This window comes from Bos indicus, chromosome 7, assembly GCF_029378745.1.
Source record: "Bos indicus isolate NIAB-ARS_2022 breed Sahiwal x Tharparkar chromosome 7, NIAB-ARS_B.indTharparkar_mat_pri_1.0, whole genome shotgun sequence".
NCBI lineage: Eukaryota > Metazoa > Chordata > Mammalia > Artiodactyla > Bovidae > Bos > Bos indicus.
Window position 1 is genome coordinate 79,986,673 of NC_091766.1, and position 20,658 is coordinate 80,007,330.

General features: G+C 44.8%; 1 protein-coding gene across 4 annotated transcripts in view; it reads left to right on the plus strand.

Moving 5' to 3' along the window:
- LOC109561123 (teneurin-2) overlaps window positions 1-20,658 on the plus strand; it is a 765,441-nt gene that overhangs the window by 654,385 nt on the left and 90,398 nt on the right. For all 4 annotated transcript variants that reach the window (XM_070793964.1, XM_070793965.1, XM_070793967.1 and 1 more), the window contains 4 exons: window positions 7,558-7,768; window positions 15,839-15,958; window positions 19,201-19,462; window positions 20,241-20,508. In XM_070793964.1, coding sequence (XP_070650065.1) covers window positions 7,558-7,768; window positions 15,839-15,958; window positions 19,201-19,462; window positions 20,241-20,508 — 861 coding nt within the window. The remainder of the gene's footprint in view (window positions 1-7,557; window positions 7,769-15,838; window positions 15,959-19,200; window positions 19,463-20,240; window positions 20,509-20,658) is intronic.

Consider the following 20,658-nt stretch of genomic DNA (forward strand, 5'->3'; position numbering starts at 1 on the left):
CACCGAGTCACAGGAGGTCACTCACCGTAGCTGATGAATGATAGATAGATCAGGTTTTAAAACCAGACCATTCTGACTCTAAAGCCTATTTGTTTAACTAGGATAGGAGCCCAGTGCTGCCCTGGACAGTGGTTCCCTGAGCTTTGGAGTACCTGCCTTAAAATTTTGTAAGTGCTGTCCCAGTGGTAGAGACTGGCCAGGATCAGCAATGCAGTACCCTCACCTGGACTAGGGCCCTCAGGAGCCCTGGGTCCTATTTCTTCCTTTCACGTGCTCTCTGACCCTCTCCCCCTCCTCACCTTCACCCCCACACATGTACGGTTGACCAGATACCCTGAGATGTTTGGAGATTTGCATTTCTGAGTTATCTCAAGGTCCAACACCCAGCCTGAATACCAGAGAGCAGATTGGTGAGTCAGTTGCTCCTGCTGGCTGAAGGAGTGTTTCTTCTGCAAGTTTATGTAAGATCAGGCTGCCAGAATAGTGCTGATATGCTGATCTGGGTAACTCAGATTGTTTACCCAGATATAGGCCTGGCAGGAAAATATTAGCCAGGGACCCCATACACTTTCAGCACATCCTATAAGAGCTCACCTTAAAACAAAATAACTCCCAAGGCAAGTCAAATCCTGTGGTCGCTGTATTTCTTTTTTCATTCAAGAACCCCTTTATGTGTCTGGCTAGAATTCAGGAGCCTTTGGCCTCTGCCAGCCTGCAGTAGAGCCTGCTCTCCAGCACCCCTCCTTGCTCCCTCTTCATGTCCATTACAAAGAGCCCACAGCACAGGTCTCCTTCTTGCCCCAAATTGTCACCTCCTTCCTTCTCACCACTGCTTCATTCATTCCCCCCTCCTCTCCATTATTCAGGTGATCTCAAGAACTGCCCTAGGATTTATTGGGTTTACTACCTGGATTCCATGGGGTTTTTTTTGGGGGGGGGGTGGGGAATGAGAATGTGACAAGTACTGTACTCTGTATGGGAAACAGACCTATATGATGCCAAGAAGACTCAAAAAGAAGAGAAGTAGAAATTACTTGGAAGCATGTAGTAGGTTACTTGGATAGGAAATGGCTACCCACTCTGGTATTCTTGCCTGGGAAATCCCATGGATAGAGGAGCCTGGCAGGCTATTGTCCATGGGGTTGCAAAGAGTCAGACACAATTTAGCAACTAAACAGCAACCGCAGTAGGTTACTAGGTGCTCTTATTTAATCCTCCCAATGCTCCTGTGAGGTCATCATCATTAGCAGCAGCAGCAGCATCACCATTATCATCATCATCATGCCTACTTTGTACTTAAGGAAGACAAGGCACAGGGAGGGTGATTATTTTGCCCAAAGTCAATCTGTTGGCAAATGCATAAAGTACATAATCTTAAATATACACCTTGATGAATTTTTACTGACATAATCACTTGTGTGGTCAAGTAAATAAGATAATCTAGAAAATTCCAAGAACCTGAAAGGTCCCCTATATTCTTTTCCAGGCAATACCTCCCTATAAAGGTGACTACAATTTCTAATGTTTCTACTATAAGTCATGAACTTTGCCTGTTCTTGAACATCCGATAAAGGAAAGACTATGTAGTCTTGAAAGCCAGTGTTTTAACCAGTCCATCCTACTGAATGGGAAAGGTAGATTTGATGGTTGGTGGTCCCTCTCATCAATCCATGATCTGGAAAAAGTTGGGCTCGTTTTTCATGAGCTGCCGACGAGTTCCCAACCCCGTGCTGCCTACAGACACTGGCAGAGTTTATCCGTGGCACCTGAAGTGAATTGTGAGAGTTGATTTGTGCCACCCTGTCACAAAATAAAACTGAGAAAAGTAAATTTGGATCTTCCTCTGAAGCCTTTAATACCCACAAAAGCCAGAGAGTTCATGCAGGTCGTTGAGGGAGTCACTTGCTTACCAAGCTGCAAGGAACAACAGGCACCAAGAACAGACCCAAATGCCTCCATCTGGATTCTCCCAAAGCTGCCCAGTTTACAAAGATCAGAGAGGAAATGAAATAACCCTCGTCTCATTCCTGGAGACTTCACTTTCCTACAGGAGTGATGCATGGACTCGGGCAGCCTTCCCCAGACAGAGGAGAGGTGCATGTTTCAGCCAGCTTGGAAATACTCACTTGTTTGCTACAGCTTCTCTGTTTACCCGTGGCCCCTGTCCCCCGAGAGTAGCATCACTGTTGAGTATTCAGTGAAGGTTTTGAGGTTAAATGTCTGGACTGTTGAGGAACTCCTTAAAAAGCCTTACAGAACAAACGAGGCAGGAGCTGGAAACAGCTGGCACCAGCCTGCAGCCCACCCAGGTGTGCCACCTTGTACCAGTGGTAAACAGCTGGAGGGGGCTCGAGTCTCCCAGGTAAACAGTGTGGTCCTTAGCAGCCTGCATATCAGACAGTGAATCCCCAGGCATCTTGTTTCTCATGTTGATTCCTTTTTCAGATGTTCATTTCAACCAGCCAGACTCTTCCTCAGCTGTAGGGCAGACAAGCCTTCAGAAGTGATTAAATCTCGCTGCGGCTCATGCCTTCCCGGCTTAATGAGTGTCCACTGCCCTGTCTTCAGGCTCCCTTTGGGAAGGAAGCATCTCCTCCTTCCGATGATGAAGACAGTGAGTGGTGATCTCATGGGTTGCCTCTTTCTGCTTTTTCTCAAGAGCTGCTTCTTGACCACTCGAAGAATTTACTTAGCTTCTCCGAGCCTCAGTTCCAACTCTATAGGATGGGTGTTGTTCTGAGTACTTGCTACACCAGGTGCTCTTCCAAGTCCTGAATATGGAATAACTGCTTTCATCCTCCCAACAGTGCTTGTCATCATCTTCTTCATTTTGTGGCTAAGAAAGCTGAGGCACAGAGCACTTAATTGCCCACGGTCACCAGATGAGTACTAGCTGCTCTGAGATTCAAACCCAGACACCCCAATCCAGAGTCTGCAGCTTAAGGGTTCTATTTTTCTGCTTTGTAGGATTGCCATAAGGATATAAATCAAGAATATATGTAAATCCTGTACAACCTATAGCATTTATTATTACCATCAATTATTAACTTATCCCTATTTGAAAACATAGCATTCTTGCCCAACTGCAACCTACCCATGAATCACTCTAATCAGGGGACATTCGTTTCATTTATTTCTTTATATCCCATTTTTATCCACTGAAAAAGTGGAAAACTTCAGGGAGTTTCTGGTTATAGTAATTCCTATCATTCAACATATACTGTATTGGTCAGTCCCTAAGTCATGTCTAACTCTGCAGCCCCATGGACCATAGCATGTCCTGTCCTTCACTATCTCCTGGAGTTTGCTCCAGCTCATATCCATTGAGTCAGTGATGCTATCCAACCACCTCATCCTCTGTCCATGTATACTGTATGCCCGACTGATATTATATCTGTCCATTCCCCATCATATGACCCTATGATATATGCGTTGTTATCACTCAGTTTTAAAGGCAAAGAAATTGAGTTTCAGCCAGGAAAACTTTGATTTTAAACTTTTAAACTTTTTCTTTCTAAGCTGACACAGCCAGGGACTAGAGGAATTCACAGTCCAGGTTCTTACCTCCATGTAGACACTGTGTAGACTTTTGGCTTCTTATCGTGAGAATGCCAATCCAAAGTTTTCCATTTAGCATTAACCTGATTTTAGTGTCACGTTGCCAGAACTGTTATGCAAGATTCTCTCTGATTTTCTTTGTCAAAAGCAATACAAAGAATGCCTCACCTACCGTTCTCAGAAAATTTCTCCCTGTCCATATTTCTCTGAAATGGCCATTCCCATTAGCATATGATGTCTGTGCGTGGCATACAGCCAGAACTTTTCTTTAGTGTGTGTTCTAACAGAAAGCACCTAGTTAATGCTCTGCAGCCGCATCTTGCAGAGTGGAGTAAATAAGAATGTTTATGAAGCGGACGTAGGACCCCGCTGTGAGCTGATGGGGAAGGCCTGGGTCAAACTTTCCCATAACCGCTGAGTCAGAACGGGGCCCTTTTCGAAGACTCTGCAAACCTCTCTCACCAGGAGAAAGCCAAGCAGACAAACAAATAAGTAGGCGGATAAATAAAAAAATAAATCATCCAATGTCATGCTGGGGCCGAGCCGCTTTTGCGCCCCTGTTGAATGGAGACGTCGGCAGCCTCTCAGGTCCTGAACTGGCAATTCAGAACAGTTTGATTGCCTGCTTGATTGTTTGCGAGATAACTGCAAGATTGTCAGTGACAGGGTAATTTACTGAAGATTGCCATGTCAGACTCCATGCGAGGGGCTTGCTGGCATAAAGATGCGCTTCTTGTGACTGACAGGCCGAGGGGAGATTGGAGTGCCAATTTCAAGTTCACAGTGTCGTCTGCAAGTGTTTGGCGGCTGCAGCCCATAATCACAAAACATGATGAGGTCATTACAGGCATAACGTATGCTCACACTTAATAACGGCTAGAACCCCAAATGCATAATGTCTGGAGCAGGTAAATGTAAATATGTAGGAGGACATCATTTATATCCTTTTTATTTTAAGCATTTGCCATCTGCTATTGCTGATGTGTTTGTAGGACATCTCCTGCTGCCAGACGGACCCTTGAATAAAAAGCCCAGAGTCAACAAAAACAGTGAGGAAATTTGAGGTCCACACTTTTGAAGCAGTCACAGATCCGGAAGGAGTAGCCAACTCGAGGGGGTTGGGAGAGGAATCTTAACAGGAAAGACTGTCTTAAGTTATTATTTGATCCCGACGTGAGGCCCTCAAGCTGGCTGTACAGAGTGGGTGGTAGAGGGTTGAGGGTGGGGGGGTCACATTCCCAGCTTCGGGAGGAAAAGGCCACCAGAGACGGATGGAACTCCTAATGGGAAGAGGCCGGTGGCCTTAAAGAAATCTATAGTGCTAATAACAGTGGGTTTCTTCTACCTGAGAACTTTCTGCAGCGGCTGAATGAAGCACTGCCAACATATCTCAGCAGGATATTTTTAAATCCAAAGCAGGCATTCTGTGGTGGATTCCTTCTGTCTAGTGAGGGCAGTCCATGGAAGGCAATGTTACAGGAAGAATACTTGGCTTTTTTATCCTATTCTTCTTTCATATTCTACCGAGGGCTCTGGGAGCCCTTGGCTGATGTAAAATGGTACCTTGGCATCATTCTGCTGCTGAGATATGAGTCTCCAACACTGTTTCTTAGGTCTGAGGTTTGCGGGACTCTTGAGGGGGTGGGTACCCAATTCAGCCAGCACGTTGGACAGAGGTACTCATAGCCATGACTCTGAAAGTCTCTAAATTTTAAGTGTGCGTGCCTGCTCACCCTCCTGTGTCTGAACTTCCAAGAAATTTTGTAAATCTAAACGTGTTACGAGACACCCGAGCAACATTTGCCCATGTGGAAAATGAGAGGCTAGTTTTAGTAATTTAAAGCCGAGCAGAACACACAACCTCCTAATTTGTTTGTTTGCTAAAAAGAAAGTAATGCATTAAAATCATTGTACATTAATTGCTAAATTACAGTGGAACTTGGGTGAAATTATATATTTCAATTTCATTAGCAGAACCAAACGTAAAGGGTAATGCCAAAAAATTACATTGTAGTGAATTTAAAGCACACAGCCAGGCCTCTGATTCAGTGCTCCAGTTCAAGTGTTCATCAAGTCACAGCCCGGGATTGGAGTGCATGTTTTTATCATGCTAATTATGGCCCCCAAATGCCTCGCTATCAAATCAAGGAGGTGTAAGCAAGTTACTCTCCAAGCTCCTACACTGTGTATTCAATCAACTCCCAGCAGAGTGAAGAAGGACTAGCTAACTAATCCATTCTAATAGGAATCCCAAGGCATAAACACTGCCCTAAACATTCCCATCCCCATTCCTAATAGACATGTGGAGAATGGGAAACAGTCATTTATTCATTCAACAAACATTTGTTGGGTCCTGATTCCATGTTGGCACTAAGCAAAGCAGGAATATAAAAATGAATGTGACACTGTTCTTCTTTTCAAAAAGCTCGTTTTCCAGACAGAAAGGCAAGCAGTCAGAGATAGATAATTCTAGTACAAGGAAGTTAGCGTGAACAATGGTTTCTAATATTTCTGGTGCATTAGAATCACATGAGGATCATGTTTAAAATGCAGATTCCAGGACCTACTCCTGGAGGCTCTGCCTGGGGAGGTCTGGGGTAGGCTTCTGATTCTCCCTGTGGGATTTTGATGTAGAATCATTCTCTGAGAACCTCACATTCAGGGATACACAGAACAAGAATACCTCCCTTAGCCATGGACATCATCAGGAAGGCTTCCTGGAGGAGGCCACACCTAGTGTGGATCTTAAAGGATGCGTCATATCCATTTCCTCCTCTATACTGTCAGCTCCTTTAGGACCGATACCATCATTCTTTGTTCCCTGTTTTATTTTCAGAACATAAATAGCACTCAAGTATTTATTGAAGCGTAGATGACTAGGAGGGCTTCCCTGGTGGCGCAGATAGTAAAGAACCCGCCTGCAATGTGGGAGACCTGGGTTCAGTCCCTGGGTTGCAAAGATCCCCTGGAGGAGGGCATGGCAACCCACTCCAGTATTCTTGCCTGGAGAATCCCATGGACAGAGGAGCCTGGCAGGCTACAGTCCATGGGGTCACAAAGAGTCAGACATGACTGAGCAACTAAACACAGATGACTCAGGAACGGGTGAAGGAGCAGGAATCTAGGCAAGTAAATCAGAATGTTCAGAGTCCTACAGCTATGGTGAAAGCAGCTCCAGAAGCAATTGGGTAAACTAATGGCTTAGTTTGTGGATGCTCATGCCAAAGCCATATCTCCACATTTTCTGGAAAATGTCATTCATCACCCCCTGGTGCTCCCACTAATCAGCACTACCCTCCCTGGCTTAGAGAAAGTGGGGATGGAATGCTTTTCTCCACTGAAGCAGGATTTAAGGAATCCCATGCATTTTGGTGACTTGCATACCCATTAACATGGGTCCCTGAAATCTAGCAACAGGTAATTTTTTTGTGCTATGTTGTTTAAAAGCAAAGTGTTAGTTTTTATTGCCAACCGCCCAAATAATACGTGTTCGTAATAGAAAAAGTAGAAATACAAAAGTTTTAATACAAGATAGAAAAAGAAAGAGACACACTAATCTACTACCTGGGGATAACCATTTGTCAACATTCTCAACAACTTTCTTTCAGTCTTTAATTTATATTGGAAATATACTAGGCTTGTTGTGGGAAACCTGCCAGGCCAGGCCTTTGGGAAGGGTCGAGGCTGGTGGGGACAAAGATGTTAACATCTCAAGGACTTCCCTGGTGGTCCAGTGGTCAAGAATCTGCCTTGCAATTATCCTTTACCAGTGGATCCCACATGTTGTAGAGCAACTAAAGCCACGCGCAGCGCTACTGAGCCCTGTGCCACAGCTAGAGAGTCTGCTGGCTACAGTGAAAGAAACGAAGATCCCCGTGCTACAGCTGAGATCCAGTGCAGTCAAATTAATTAATTAATTTTTTTAAAAGGTGCTAGCATCTCAGAGCAGCTTTGGGCCGTGAAATCTGCTGAGCCCTGGCTTTGTCTCTGCCCTTCCAGATGGCCTGGTGGACTGCCTGGACCCTGACTGCTGCCTGCAGTCAGCCTGTCAGAATAGCCTGCTCTGCCGAGGGTCCCGGGACCCCCTAGACATCATTCAGCAGGGCCAGACAGACTCACCTGCCGTGAAGTCCTTCTACGACCGCATCAAGCTCCTGGCTGGCAAAGACAGCACCCACATCATTCCTGGAGACAACCCCTTCAACAGCAGGTAGGCGCCCTTCTGTCCCTGCAGGTGGCTGAAGTCACTGCTTCCCTTCCTGTCTGAGCAGGAGGAAGTGCTCCTGGCTTTTCTGTGGCATTTGACCCCCTGCGGCGCAGAACCTGCTGGAGACCCGTTAACTGCCTGCTTTCTAGATCATTTTGATGATCTATTATTTTATGACATTATTGTTATTCTAAATCTCCCTGATTGTGACTTCTGTTTGATCATCACTGAAATATCTCATTCGTTAGAGTATTTTTTAATTTAGTTATTTTTCATTGGAAGGATAATTGCTTTATGGTATTGTATTGGTTTCTATCAAACATCGACATGAATCAACCATAGGCTTTTAAAGCAGCTGTAAACTCAATAACACAAGTTATCATTTGTGGCGTCTTAGAGTCAGGATGATGCCAGTTGCTAGAATTTATTGAGCACCTATGATGAGCTAGAGACCTGATGTGTATAGATTGGCTTTCATCCTCATAGCCACCCCACCCCCAATGATTGTATCTGCTAATTCCTTACTTGGTGTTAGGTGTTGTGCCTGGGCATTTCCCCTTCTCATTCCAAAATGGCGGCAGCAGAGTGGATTCTCTTGAATTTACATTTGCTCTCGGTTGCTAATTTGAGGCTTGTGAGTGTTCTGGGGCAAATTCTGGATTTATTTTGTAGACAGCTTGGCCCCTCCTCTCCCACCAGGACAGATTAGAGCTGTACCCTGGAGAAGAAAGCAAAGAGACGCGTTGGCCTTGAGATGCCCGCCCTCCTAGTCGGTGTCTTCTAGGCGCTGGTTTTGATGCTGAGGCTGGAAGGAGGCAAGGAGAGGTGGCAGTGTTGTCCTCTTCAGGCCTGCCTGCACATCTCTGTTCTCACTCTGGGTCAGTCTGGATCCAGATAACAGTGGTGTCAGCAGATGTGACGATGGCGGGTGTGACCTTCTTGGGAATGCCCTGCCCCGTATTTGTGCTCCTTCTCATGGAGAAATAAGAACTGGGAACCTCTAGAAACTTGTCCCCATCCCCTTACCCCTCTGACAGCCCTCATCACGCCATCTTTCTCTTAGTTTCCTTCCCCCTCACTTAGGTCTGGGCAGACCCTGAAGCAACTCAGGAAACATGCTGTTTAAGCAGGCTTCCAACTCGAGAAGGATTATACAGTGGAAGTGAGAAATAGATTTAAGGGACTAGATCTGACAGATAGAGTGCCTGATGAACTACAGACGGAGGTTCGTAACATTGTACAAGAGGCAGGGATCAAGACCATCCCCGTGGACCACTCCAGCGTTCTTGCCTGGAGAATCCCAGGGACGGGGCAGCCTGATGGGCTGCCGTCTATGGGGTCGCATAGAGTCGGACATGACTGAAGCAACTTAGCAGCAATAAAAGGTCATAATAAACTTTGTGAATGAAACAATTACAAGCATTGAACTCAATTTGTATGGAAAAGTTACAGCATTGAGTAAGGCTGTGTAAGTTAGGCTTAGTCCTAAGCTTAATAAAAAGTCTAAAACTTTTTATTTGGGAAATCTGCAAACACAAAACTAGTGCTTTCCCTATGTATTATTCACCCAGCTTCAACATTTAGCAACATCTTTTCAATTCTGTTTCATCTATGTCTTCTACTGTTTTATTTTTTTAATTACTAGAATATATTTTAAAACAAACCTAAGAGCGGTATCATGTAATCTGTAAATATGTTGTTATGCATCTCTGATAGACTTTTTAAATTTTTTTTTCAGGTAATTACAGACTGAGAGGATGTTACCCACCCCCCTCCAAAAAAAAAAAATGTTTTACCAGGGAGGTTACTGGTAGCATCTCAAATAACTAATATCAAACCCAAGAAAATGACATTGGTACAATCCACAGAGCTTATCCAGATTTCACCTTTGTATGTGTGTGTAATTCTATATAATTATGTTGTGTAAATTCACAATCAAAATATTGAACATTGGGGAGCAGGCAGGGATAAACTGGGAGGTTGGAGTTGACATACGGACTACTACAGATAAAAAAGAGGACTTCCCTGGTAGTATAGTGGATAAGAATTCACCTGCCAACGCAGAGGACGCGGGTTTGGTCCCTGGTCTGGGAAGTATCCACAGGCAGAGGAGCGACTAAGCCCATGTGCCAGAACAAGAGTAGCCTGAGCTCTGGAGCGTGCACGCCCCAACTGCTGAGCCCACGTGCTGCAGCTGCTGAACCCTGAGCACCCAGAGCCTGTGCTCTGCGACGAGAAGCCGCGGCAATGAGAAGCTCATGCACAGCAAGGAAGATAGCCTCCGCTCGCTGTAACTAGAGAAATCCTGCATGCAGTGACGAAGACCCAGTGAAACCAAAAAAAAAAAAAAAAATCACCATCAAAGTTATAGATAACTAGTAAGGACCTACTCTATAGCACAGGGAACTCTACTCAATACAGTGACCTATATGAGAAAAGAATCTAAAAAAGTGGAGATATGTATATGTATAACCGATTCACTTTGTTGTATAGCAGAAACTAACACGACATTGTAAATCAACTTGCCCCAATAAAGTTTTTTTAAAAATTCAAAAAAAAAAAAAGACCATCCCCATGGAAAAGAAATGCAAAAAAGCAAAATGGCTGTCTGGGGAGGCCTTACAAATAGCTGTGAAAAGAAGAGAAGTGAAAAGCAAAGGTGAAAAGGCAAGATATAAACATCTGAATGTGGAGTTCCACAGAATAGCAAGAAGAGATAAGAAAGCCTTCCTCAGCGATCAGTGCAAAGAAACAGAGGAAAACAACAGAATGGGAAAGACTAGAGATCTCTTCAAGAAAATTAGAGATACCAAGGGAACATTTCATGCAAAGATGGGCTTGATAAAGGACAGAAATGGTATGGACCTAACAGAAGCAGAAGATATTAAAAAGAGGTGGCAAGAATACACAGAAGAACTGTACAAAAAAGATCTTCACAACCCAGATAATCACAATGGTGTGATCACTCACCTAGAGCCAGACATCCTGGAATGTGAAGTCAAATGGGCCTTAGAAAGCATCACTACGAACAAAGCTAGTGGAGGTGATGGAATTCCAGTTGAGCTATTTCAAATCCTGAAAGATGATGCTGTGAAAGTGCTGCACTCAATATGCCAGCAAATTGGGAAAACTCAGCAGTGGCCCCAGGACTGGAAAAGGTCAGTTTTCATTCCAATCCCAAAGAAAGGCAATGCCAAAGAATGCTCAAATTACCACACAATTGCACTCATCTCACATGCTAGTAAAGTAATGCTCAAAATTCTCCAAGCCAGGCTTCAGCAATACATGAACCCTGAACTTCCAGATGTTCAAGCTGGTTTTAGAAAAGGCAGAAGAACCAGAGATCAAATTGCCAACATCCACTGGATCATCCAAAAAGCAAGAGAGTTCCAGAAAAACATCTATTTCTGCTTTATTGACTCTGCCAAAGCCTTTGACTGTGTGGATCACAATAAACTGGAAAATTCTGAAAGAGATGGGAATACCAGACCACCTGACCTGCCTCGTGAGAAATCTGTATGCAGGTCAGGAAGCAACAGTTAGAACTGGACATGGAACAACAGACTGGTTCCAAATAGGAAAAGGAGTACGTCAAGGCTGTATATTGTCACCCTGCTTATTTAACTTATATGCAGAGTACATCCTGAGAAACGCTGGGCTGGAAGAAGCACAAGCTGGAATCAAGATTGCTGGGAGAAATATCAATAACCTCAGATATGCAGATGACACCACCCTTATGGCAAAAAGTGAAGAGGAACTAAAAAGCCTCTTGATGAAAGTGAAAGAGGAGAGTGAAAAAGTTGGCTTAAAGCTCAACATTCAGAAAATGAAGATCATGGCATCTGGTCCCATCACTTCATGGGAAATAGATGGGGAAACAGTGGAAACAGTGTCAGAGTTTATTTTGGGGGGCTCCAAAATCACTGCAGATGGTGACTACAGCCATGAAATTAAAAGATACTTACTCCTTTGAAGAAAAGTTATGACCAACCTAGATAGCATATTGAAAAGCAGAGACATTAATTTGCCAACAAAGGTCTGTCTAGTCAAGGCTATGGCTTTTCCAGTGGTCATGTATGGATGTGAGAGTTGGACTGTGAAGAAAGCTAAGGGCCGAAGAATTGATGCTTTTGAACTGTGGTGTTGGAGAAGACTCTTGAGAGTCCCTTGGACTGCAAGGAGATCCAACCAGTCCATTCTGAAGGAGATCAGCCCTGGGATTTCTTTGGAAGGAATGATGCTAAAGCTGAAAGTCCAGTACTTTGGCCACCTCATGCGAAGAGTTGACTCATTGGAAAAGACTCTGATGCTGGGAGGGATTGGGGGCAGGAGGAGAAGGGGACGGCAGAGGATGAGATGGCTGGATGGCATCACCGCCTCGATGGACGTGAGTCTGAATGAACTCCAGGAGATGGTGATGGACAGGGAGGCCTGGCGTGCTGCGATTCATGGGGTCGCAAAGAGTCAGACGTGACTGAGCGACTGAACTGAACTGAACTGACTGACACTTTAGAAGAGCCCCTGGGTCTACAAGAGATTGTCTTGGAGCCCCACTCATTAGACTTTGGGGAGGAGACATCACCACGTCACAACTCAGACTCTGGTCCTCCCTGGGAGAGCCTGGTGAGGGTGGGAGTGGGGAGGTGTGGGTAATGGTACAGCCAATGAACTCTGCAGCCCCTTAGAACTCCTTGGGAAGCTGCTGCTGCTGCTAAGTCTCTTCAGTCGTGTCCAACTCTGTGCGACCCCAGAGATGGCAGCCCACCAGGCTCCCCCGTCCCTGGGATTCTCCCCGTAAGAACACTGGAGTGGGTTGCCATTTCCTTCTCCAGTGCATGAAAGTGAAAAGTGAAAGTGAAGTCACTCAGTCGTGTCCGACTCCTAGCGACCCCATGGACTGCAGCCTACCAGGCTACTCCATCCATGGGATTTTCCAGGGAAGAGTACTGGAGTGGGGTGCCATTGCCTTCTCCGCCCTGGGAAGCTATGTAGCCCCAATTCATGGCAGCTTTCTGACTATGAGGGTTCTTAAGGTCACCTTGGGCCAGCAACTTTAGCCTCTCTCTGTTCTGGTTTCACTAAAAATAAAATAGAAGAGGAAAAAAAATAATCTCAGCCCTCGCCTGTTTCAACCTTGATATCTTCTGGCTGTGTCACATTAGGCAAGTGATTTAACCTCATAAATTTTATTTTCTTGATTGGTAAAATTAACTTAGTAAGTGTAGATTATACTATACACAGTAATATTATTTTAATATGAGTAACCCTCAAGAAAAATAAACCACATATCTTGGAACCAAAAAAAATATTTTCTCTGCTTGTTAATTCCTAGTTCTGGGGCAGAGACTGTGTTGGTATGTTTCTTTTTAATTATGGACGTGATTCCCATTGCCAGGATGACTCTTTGCGACCTTGTGGACTGTAGCCCTCCAGGCTCCTCTGTCCATGGGACTTCCCAGGCAGGAATACTGGAGTGGATTGCTTCCAGGGGATCTTTCCTGCCCACAGACCGAATCCAACCTCTGTTACATATCCTGCATTGGCAGACAGTTTCTTTACCACTAGCCCCACCTGGGAAGTCCATGAGGTTTGCATACCATTTGATTATACTATAAATGCATCTTTCAAAGGCTCATACTCTGTTTTAATCCGCTTCTTATTAACATTTTATTTCTCCCCTAAATCCTTTATTTTCTCGTATTGTTTTCATACTCTTTCTTCACTTATGCCTTAAAAGTCAGTCTTATCCTCCTCACCAGTAGCTACCACTCCCAGAAGGCACCCTGGGTTAGAGCCAAGAAGTTGGGGAGCAGGCAGGGACTCCAGAATTTTAGGTAGACTGTACCAGCCCCAGAGATCTGGGCAAAAGAAACTTCCTTTAGAGAAAGCTTCTCTGAAGCTTTGAAGGCAGCAATCAATAGCACCACCCAAATGAGTCCACACTCCAGCATGTCGGCTTGGATCCATAATTCAGAAATGGAAAATGTTACTCCAAGACATAGGTTGAAGTTCACTAAGCATGTGAATTTCAGTGCATTATCCTCTGACAAATAATGAAGGACAAAGCTCAGAGTAAAAAAGAACTTAATTCAAGACTTCTAAGAAGGCGTTTCCCCTAGATAATGGCATACAAAAATAACTAAAATGCCTTGACTCCACCACTGTAATTTATAGAGCAGATCTCACTATCTAGATAATGTGATAATTGTTACACATCAATAATCATAAATAGAAATGAACCGATAGCATGTCTTAGCTGAATCTTTGCTGCGAATTGACTGCCTACAGATGTAGGAAGCCAGCAGCAATGAAGAATTAGAAAAATAGAGGGTAGAAATCACAGGCAACCCAGCTCTCTTTATTCCTATGGCACACTGCAAAGTCTTGTGCTGCAGGAGTGATTTAAAGAAATAACAGTTGTATTCAAAAGGAGGGGGGAAATAACTCCACCGTGGGATACATTCCCAATTTTGTTTTCTCGTCACAAGCAGCTTGTACCTTGTGGTCATCAACACACATCGTTGATTTTAAAATAGTGTCTAGGAAGGCCTGAAAGAAATCTTAGTCTGAGCTAAGATAAGGAAAGGGAATTGAACAAAAGAATTATTTTCATAAATTAGTTTTCCACTTTCAAAAGACTCTAACATTGTGGTTAGAACCAGCTAAAAATGGAATTCATTTGTTAGGCAGCCAGTCGCAGACAATTAGAGCTGTCAGTGGAACAGTCTAAACCCTCCTGAGATCATCAAAGGGTCGGAGTGGAACAGCTGGGGGGATTGCTAATAGAGAGGGAGGTGCTTGGAGAGAACATCCCTCCAGTTTTCTGGTCACTTGGGATTGCAGAAGTCAGTGCTTTCCAAAAATTGAGCGGACTTGGACAAGATTCTGGCACAGAACAGGTCAGCTTTATTACCTAGTCCAGAAATTGGGAGCATGTCCAGGAACCTGGATGCCTGAGAACCTCTCTGCCTTTGCCAAATTGCCCAGTGGCTTGAGGGCCAACAATACAGCTGCAGACCTGCCTGGTAGGCTGGAACCTCAGTGCAGAAGTGGAACTTCTCGTTCACCCATTGCTCTATGAACTCAGGAGAATTCAGGCAAAGGGAGACATGTGCATTCTCTCTCCATGGATTTTGAGTAGACTATTGTATCATGTCCTTTGCTTTATGGGATTTCCCCGAAGGAGCTGGTTGAATGCTGGCATCCTTGGGAACATTCTAGTTACTATGATCTGGATAGAGGAAAGGTGTCTGCCACAGGGGCCAAAAGTTGAGAGGGGTTTCAACCACTTCCCCCTTCCCCTGCCCAAAATCAGGGTAGCAGGAATTTGATGTAAGAAAAATATATAGTTACATGGAATCCAGAATCCAAGATAGTTCTGCTGGAGAAAATATCTCTCATATTCTCTTTTCCTTAGGCTGTCACGGATTGTGAGAAATTTTATTTTTAAAGGGCAACTAAAAGAAAAACAAACAAACAAAAAAAAAAAACCAATGTATGTATATGCCCTGGCCTTGTTAAAAACCTGTGTGTGCTTCCCTTCCTCCCCATTCCCCACTCCCTCTGTCATCCCAGCCTGGAGGGAAAAAGTAACATTGCCTTCCTCCAAAGCCAAAAAAATGAAATGAGTAGGCAGATGGGGAAGCTCTCACCCGAGGATAATACTCTCTGTGCCAGGCTAAGGCACAAACATGAGTGATGTGGGGCAGCCTAGAGCTCCGGCCAAGCAAAAGCCAAGTGATGTCAAGAAGCGGAGTGAGACCAAGAGCAGAGGGACTGTGCCCAGGGGACCCCATTGCCCAGTAGAATGACTGAGGACACTACCCATGGATCTCAGCCCAGACTGCTCCTCAGGGAAAGCCAGCACTGAGGCACACCTCTCGCCCACAGCTCCCCCTGATCGTGTGAAGCCAGCAGTTCACATTTGAAAGTCTTCTCCTTACTTTAGGGACCAGATGAGGATGGGGGCGTGGGGAGCTTTGGCAGAGAAGGGGAACTTGTCGGCGATCCCCACCGCCTGTCCCCTTGTTCTCCTGAGTATGGCTCAAAAGCTTGTGTTTCTCTTTCTCTCAGTTTGGTTTCTCTCATCCGAGGCCAAGTAGTAACTACAGATGGGACTCCCCTGATTGGTGTGAACGTGTCTTTTGTCAAGTATCCAAAATACGGCTACACCATCACCCGCCAAGATGGCACGTAAGTAGCTTTGTGGGGCTCCACTTACTTAGTATTGAGGCTGCAAAGAGACAGATGGTGCAATGGGCTTGGAACCACGTGCCTCCCCCTTGCAGACTGGGGGGAGACCCACCAGGCCAGATCTCGAGGGAGAATCCCCCCGCCCAGATATATATTTTTTGGTATGATCTCAAAAATGGAAGATAACTAGAGTAGCCAACCTCTCCAGGGCTGCTGACAGCCATGCTTTTTCCACGGCACGGAAATGCTTTTCACTCTGTGTGTGGGGAAGGGAGGGGTGTATGTTGGGGATAAGGTTCAGGGTGGCAGAGTCTAGAAGGAAAGGAAAGTAGCCCTTGGAACCTCACTCCTATTTTCTTTTAAATCAAAGGCCATGCCGGGTGACAGGGATCCACAGGCCTCAGTGTCCTGTGGTGAACCCCTTCTGCGTTCATCTGTGACTTTAGGAGCGGTGGTGTGTTCGCTTCTGTTTTGAGGGGGTGGGATGTAATCAGGGAAGTCTAATTAAATACATTTAGCCTTCACCCTGCTGTGTGAAGGAGGCAACCTTACCCTATTATCTTCTGATTGGAAACCTGCACCCGTGCAGCCCCCACCAAGATGAAAGCTCTGTCATTTCCTTAATCCGTTGGGCATGGAATCGCAATTTAGAGAAAAAGATAAAAAGAAGAAATCTATAGGAAGGGGAAAACACGCACCCACCCTGGCCTTAAAACACACAAAGACACACACATACACCACACGCTACTGTATTCTATTTCAAATGAAAGAGGACACTGTGGCTGTAAATCTGATGCAACACTTTTTCTATAAAACTGGAGTCTGGAAAATCATAAACGAATCATGTACTCTGATTCTCGTCTTTTCTCTGGTGAAGAATCTGGTCTTTTTTTTTTCCCTAATGTCCTAAAATAGCCTTGTGGGTAGTTTCAAAAATGACCAGCCCACAGTAGCCCTATCCTATTTCTATTTGTGAGACTCAAAGAAGGCATCTGATGATTCACATCAAATTCTTAATATTCACCAGGTTTCTGGTGTCTTAGATCTTATGTTCCTGCAGCCAAATCTCATTATTTGAATGCACTAGGACTGTGAGGGTGTACTGTACAAGGCTACTTAGGCACTTGTTCATGCTCAGAAGCCAGCGTTCTTGCCCTGTGAGTCCTGTGATAACACCAGAGGAGGTGTCTGAGTCCTTGGTCTGCTGTCTCTCTCACCTCACACTGCCCCATCCTTCCTCGCTGCTTCCAGACTAATTATCACCTAAATCAACTTCCCAGATCATGTATCCAACCTCCCAGATTGGTGATTCTTCAGCTTGTCCAGGTAGCAGAGCCTGGAAGTCACAGGATTGTGTGGAAATGCTCCAAGGAATCCCACAATCTGTTGTGTAGTGCTGTGCGCCACAGATGTGGGTGGTTCGACTCTATCAGCCCAAGGAGGAACAATGTCGCTTCAAAACATTTCACTCTCCTGCACTCCAAATAAAACACTGTCCCCAGCAGCGTGCACGCCCTAAAATAAAAATATAAACAAATTAACAGAATAAACTCCTCCACCATGATATTTACCTTAATACTCATATGCTCCCTGTTCACTCATTTTGTGTCTATTGAGAAACACCAAAACTGTTACCAAAATTCAATGAAGTCAGAGAGTCTGTATATTTTCATTGAGTTTTTAAAAATTTTTATTGGAGTATAGTTGATTTACAGTATTGTGTTAGTTTCGGGGGTACAGGAAAGTGAATCAGTTACACATATATCTCCCCTTTTTTTCCATTGGGTTTTTACTGTACTCTAGGAACTCTGCTAAGTGCTGGGGATTCTGAAGTGTGTGGAAGAGAGCACCACTGCCTGTAAACAGTTGAGATCCTGGTGGAGGAGTAAAAGGTCAAATTGAGAGACTTCTCTCCATTGACTTTCTTTTCCTTTAACGGGGGAAGAACTACCTTTATTTTACTTCACTAGTAATAGATTTCCATCTAGCCTGAAAGAACAAGCAGGAATATAGTTTAAGAACAATTGTCAAAAATATAAGAAACAGTAAGAACCATTTCATTCCAAATGCCAATAAATTTGTGTGCTGGAAAAATATGTCAGAAACAAGGCAAAATGGATGAAGGAGGTTAAAAAGTCGAAACTTCTTAACCAACAAAGACCTACTGTATAGCACGCGGAACTCTGCTTACTGTTACGTGGCAGCCTAGATGGGAGGGAAATTTAGGGTGGATTGGATGCGTGTATATGATTGGCTGAATCCCTTCATTGTTCACCTGAGACTGTCATAACATTGTTAATCAGCTATGCTCCAATATAAAATAAAAAGTTTTTAAACAGTACAGACTTCTAATAATAAAGTCCTGGAATGTATGTACAGTGTGGTAACTGTAGTTAATGATACCATATTGTATAGTTGAAAGTTGCTAAGACATATCTTAAAAATTTCAGCACAGGAAAAAAAGAAATCGTAACTGAGCGTGGTGATGAATGGATTTATGGTGTGGTGAACATTTCACAATATATACAAATATTGAATTATTATGTTGTAGACCTGAAACTAATATAGTGTTATATGTCAATGGTATCTCAAAAAAAGTTAAAGTTCTATGAAACCAAAAAAAGAAGTCAGAAACAGCACAGGTTGATGAAAAGAAAGCTTTCCTGAGCCTACAATCAAATCATTGTAACTCCAGTAAGTAGTAAAGACTCCTATTAGCCCAGCACAATGCTAAATGCTTTATACCAGTAGTGAGGGAGCATTTTCTGTAAACGGCCAGATTGTGTCTATTTTAGGCTAAGATGCCATATGGTTCCTGTTACAACTACTCAGCTCTGCCACTGTACCCCAGAAATGGCTGGAGAGAATAAGTCAATGAATGGGCATGGCTGGGATTCCCACAAAACTTTTTACCAAAACAGGTGGTGGGCCGGCTTTAGCTCACGGGTCTAGTCCGCTGACGTCTGCTCTGAATTCATGATGATATTTCATCCTCTCAGCCACACTGTGAAGTCGGTGTAACTATTCCCATTTCACAGATGAAGAAATTGCGGCAACTTGCCCACAGTCACACAACTAGTAAGTGGCAGAGTTCGGGCTCGCACCCAGCCCGTCTGCTGACAAAGCCGCCGTCTCCTCCTGCCCGCTCTGCCCCTCCACTGCCCTCAGCGCGGAGGTCAGAGCACCCGCCTGGTCTGCAGGTGAGTTCAGCCCCTCTCAGTGAGCCCATTTGCCCCCTACAGGTTCGACCTGATCGCCAACGGTGGTGCCTCCTTGACGCTGCACTTTGAGCGGGCCCCGTTCATGAGCCAGGAGCGCACCGTGTGGCTGCCGTGGAATAGCTTTTACGCCATGGACACTCTGGTGATGAAGACAGAGGAGAACTCCATCCCCAGCTGTGACCTCAGTGGCTTTGTCCGGCCGGATCCGATCATCATTTCCTCCCCGTTGTCCACCTTCTTCAGTGCTGTCCCGGGACAGAATCCCATTGTGCCCGAGACCCAGGTAGGAGCTCCGGGTCCCGGGGTGGGACTCTCGATCCGGCCCTGACTCAAACCCACTGGCCAACTTCCTCCCACCGTCTCTTTCTCCTGGGGTAAGCCAGAAACTACTATTAAGCGGGAGGGACAAAAAGTAAGGTCACAGTATAATTTATTGTCGCTGGAGAGAAAACCGAATCTCTCCTGGACATTCCAGATGTTTCCAGATAGTTGTTCAAGACTTTGGCAGTCACTGGAGCTTTTAATAGAATAAAAACGATACACATATGTGCACGCCACCTGCAAATTGCTTTTTATTCCTGTTAGTCACAGAGATACATGATAAGAGGCGCTTTAATGATCTACATCGGTGTTACGACAGAGGGCATATTACATTATTGCTTCCCTGTTGCTTTATACCAATTGTCAGTGGAAGTTGCAGGTTCATATAATTACAGCCTCTTGTGGCCTCCTTGCATGCAACTAGCAATAAAGCCTGCTGTTCTTATTTACATCTTTTGCCAACAGTGTGGTTTTAAAAAGAAACACAACAGTGACCAAGAATAATTATTAATCCAAAAATCATAACCTCAGCCCCTTCGCCCCATCGTGCAGGATAAAGTTGTGGTTGTTGGTTTTTTTTCCTCTCTCCTCAGCCATGGGAAGGGGTTCTTACACCCGACCCCTGTAAGGTGGGATGCTTTGGTGAGGACGATAGCAGAAGGGTAGCCGTGGGTTGCACGCAGCTTAGCGTCTGGGGTGTGTTTGATGCACTGTTTCCACCTGTGTTTCCTCTCCTCCAGGTTCTTCATGAAGAAATTGAGCTCCCTGGTTCCACCGTGAAGCTTCGCTACCTGAGCTCCAGGACCGCAGGCTACAAGTCACTGCTGAAGATCACCATGACCCAATCCACAGTGCCCCTGAACCTCATCAAGGTTCATCTCATGGTTGCTGTAGAGGGGCACCTCTTCCAGAAGTCATTCCAGGCCTCTCCCAACCTGGCCTACACCTTCATCTGGGACAAGACAGATGCCTACGGCCAAAGGGTCTATGGACTCTCTGATGCTGTTGGTATGTTTCAGTTTCAACCCCTTATTGATTCTTGGATTTGGGCATGCATTAAATTGACAAGTATTTGTTGAATTCCTAGTATGTGCCAAGCACTTTTCCAGTAGTTAAGAGTGCAGTGGTCCATAAAGCAGACAAGAGTCGTCTTCCACA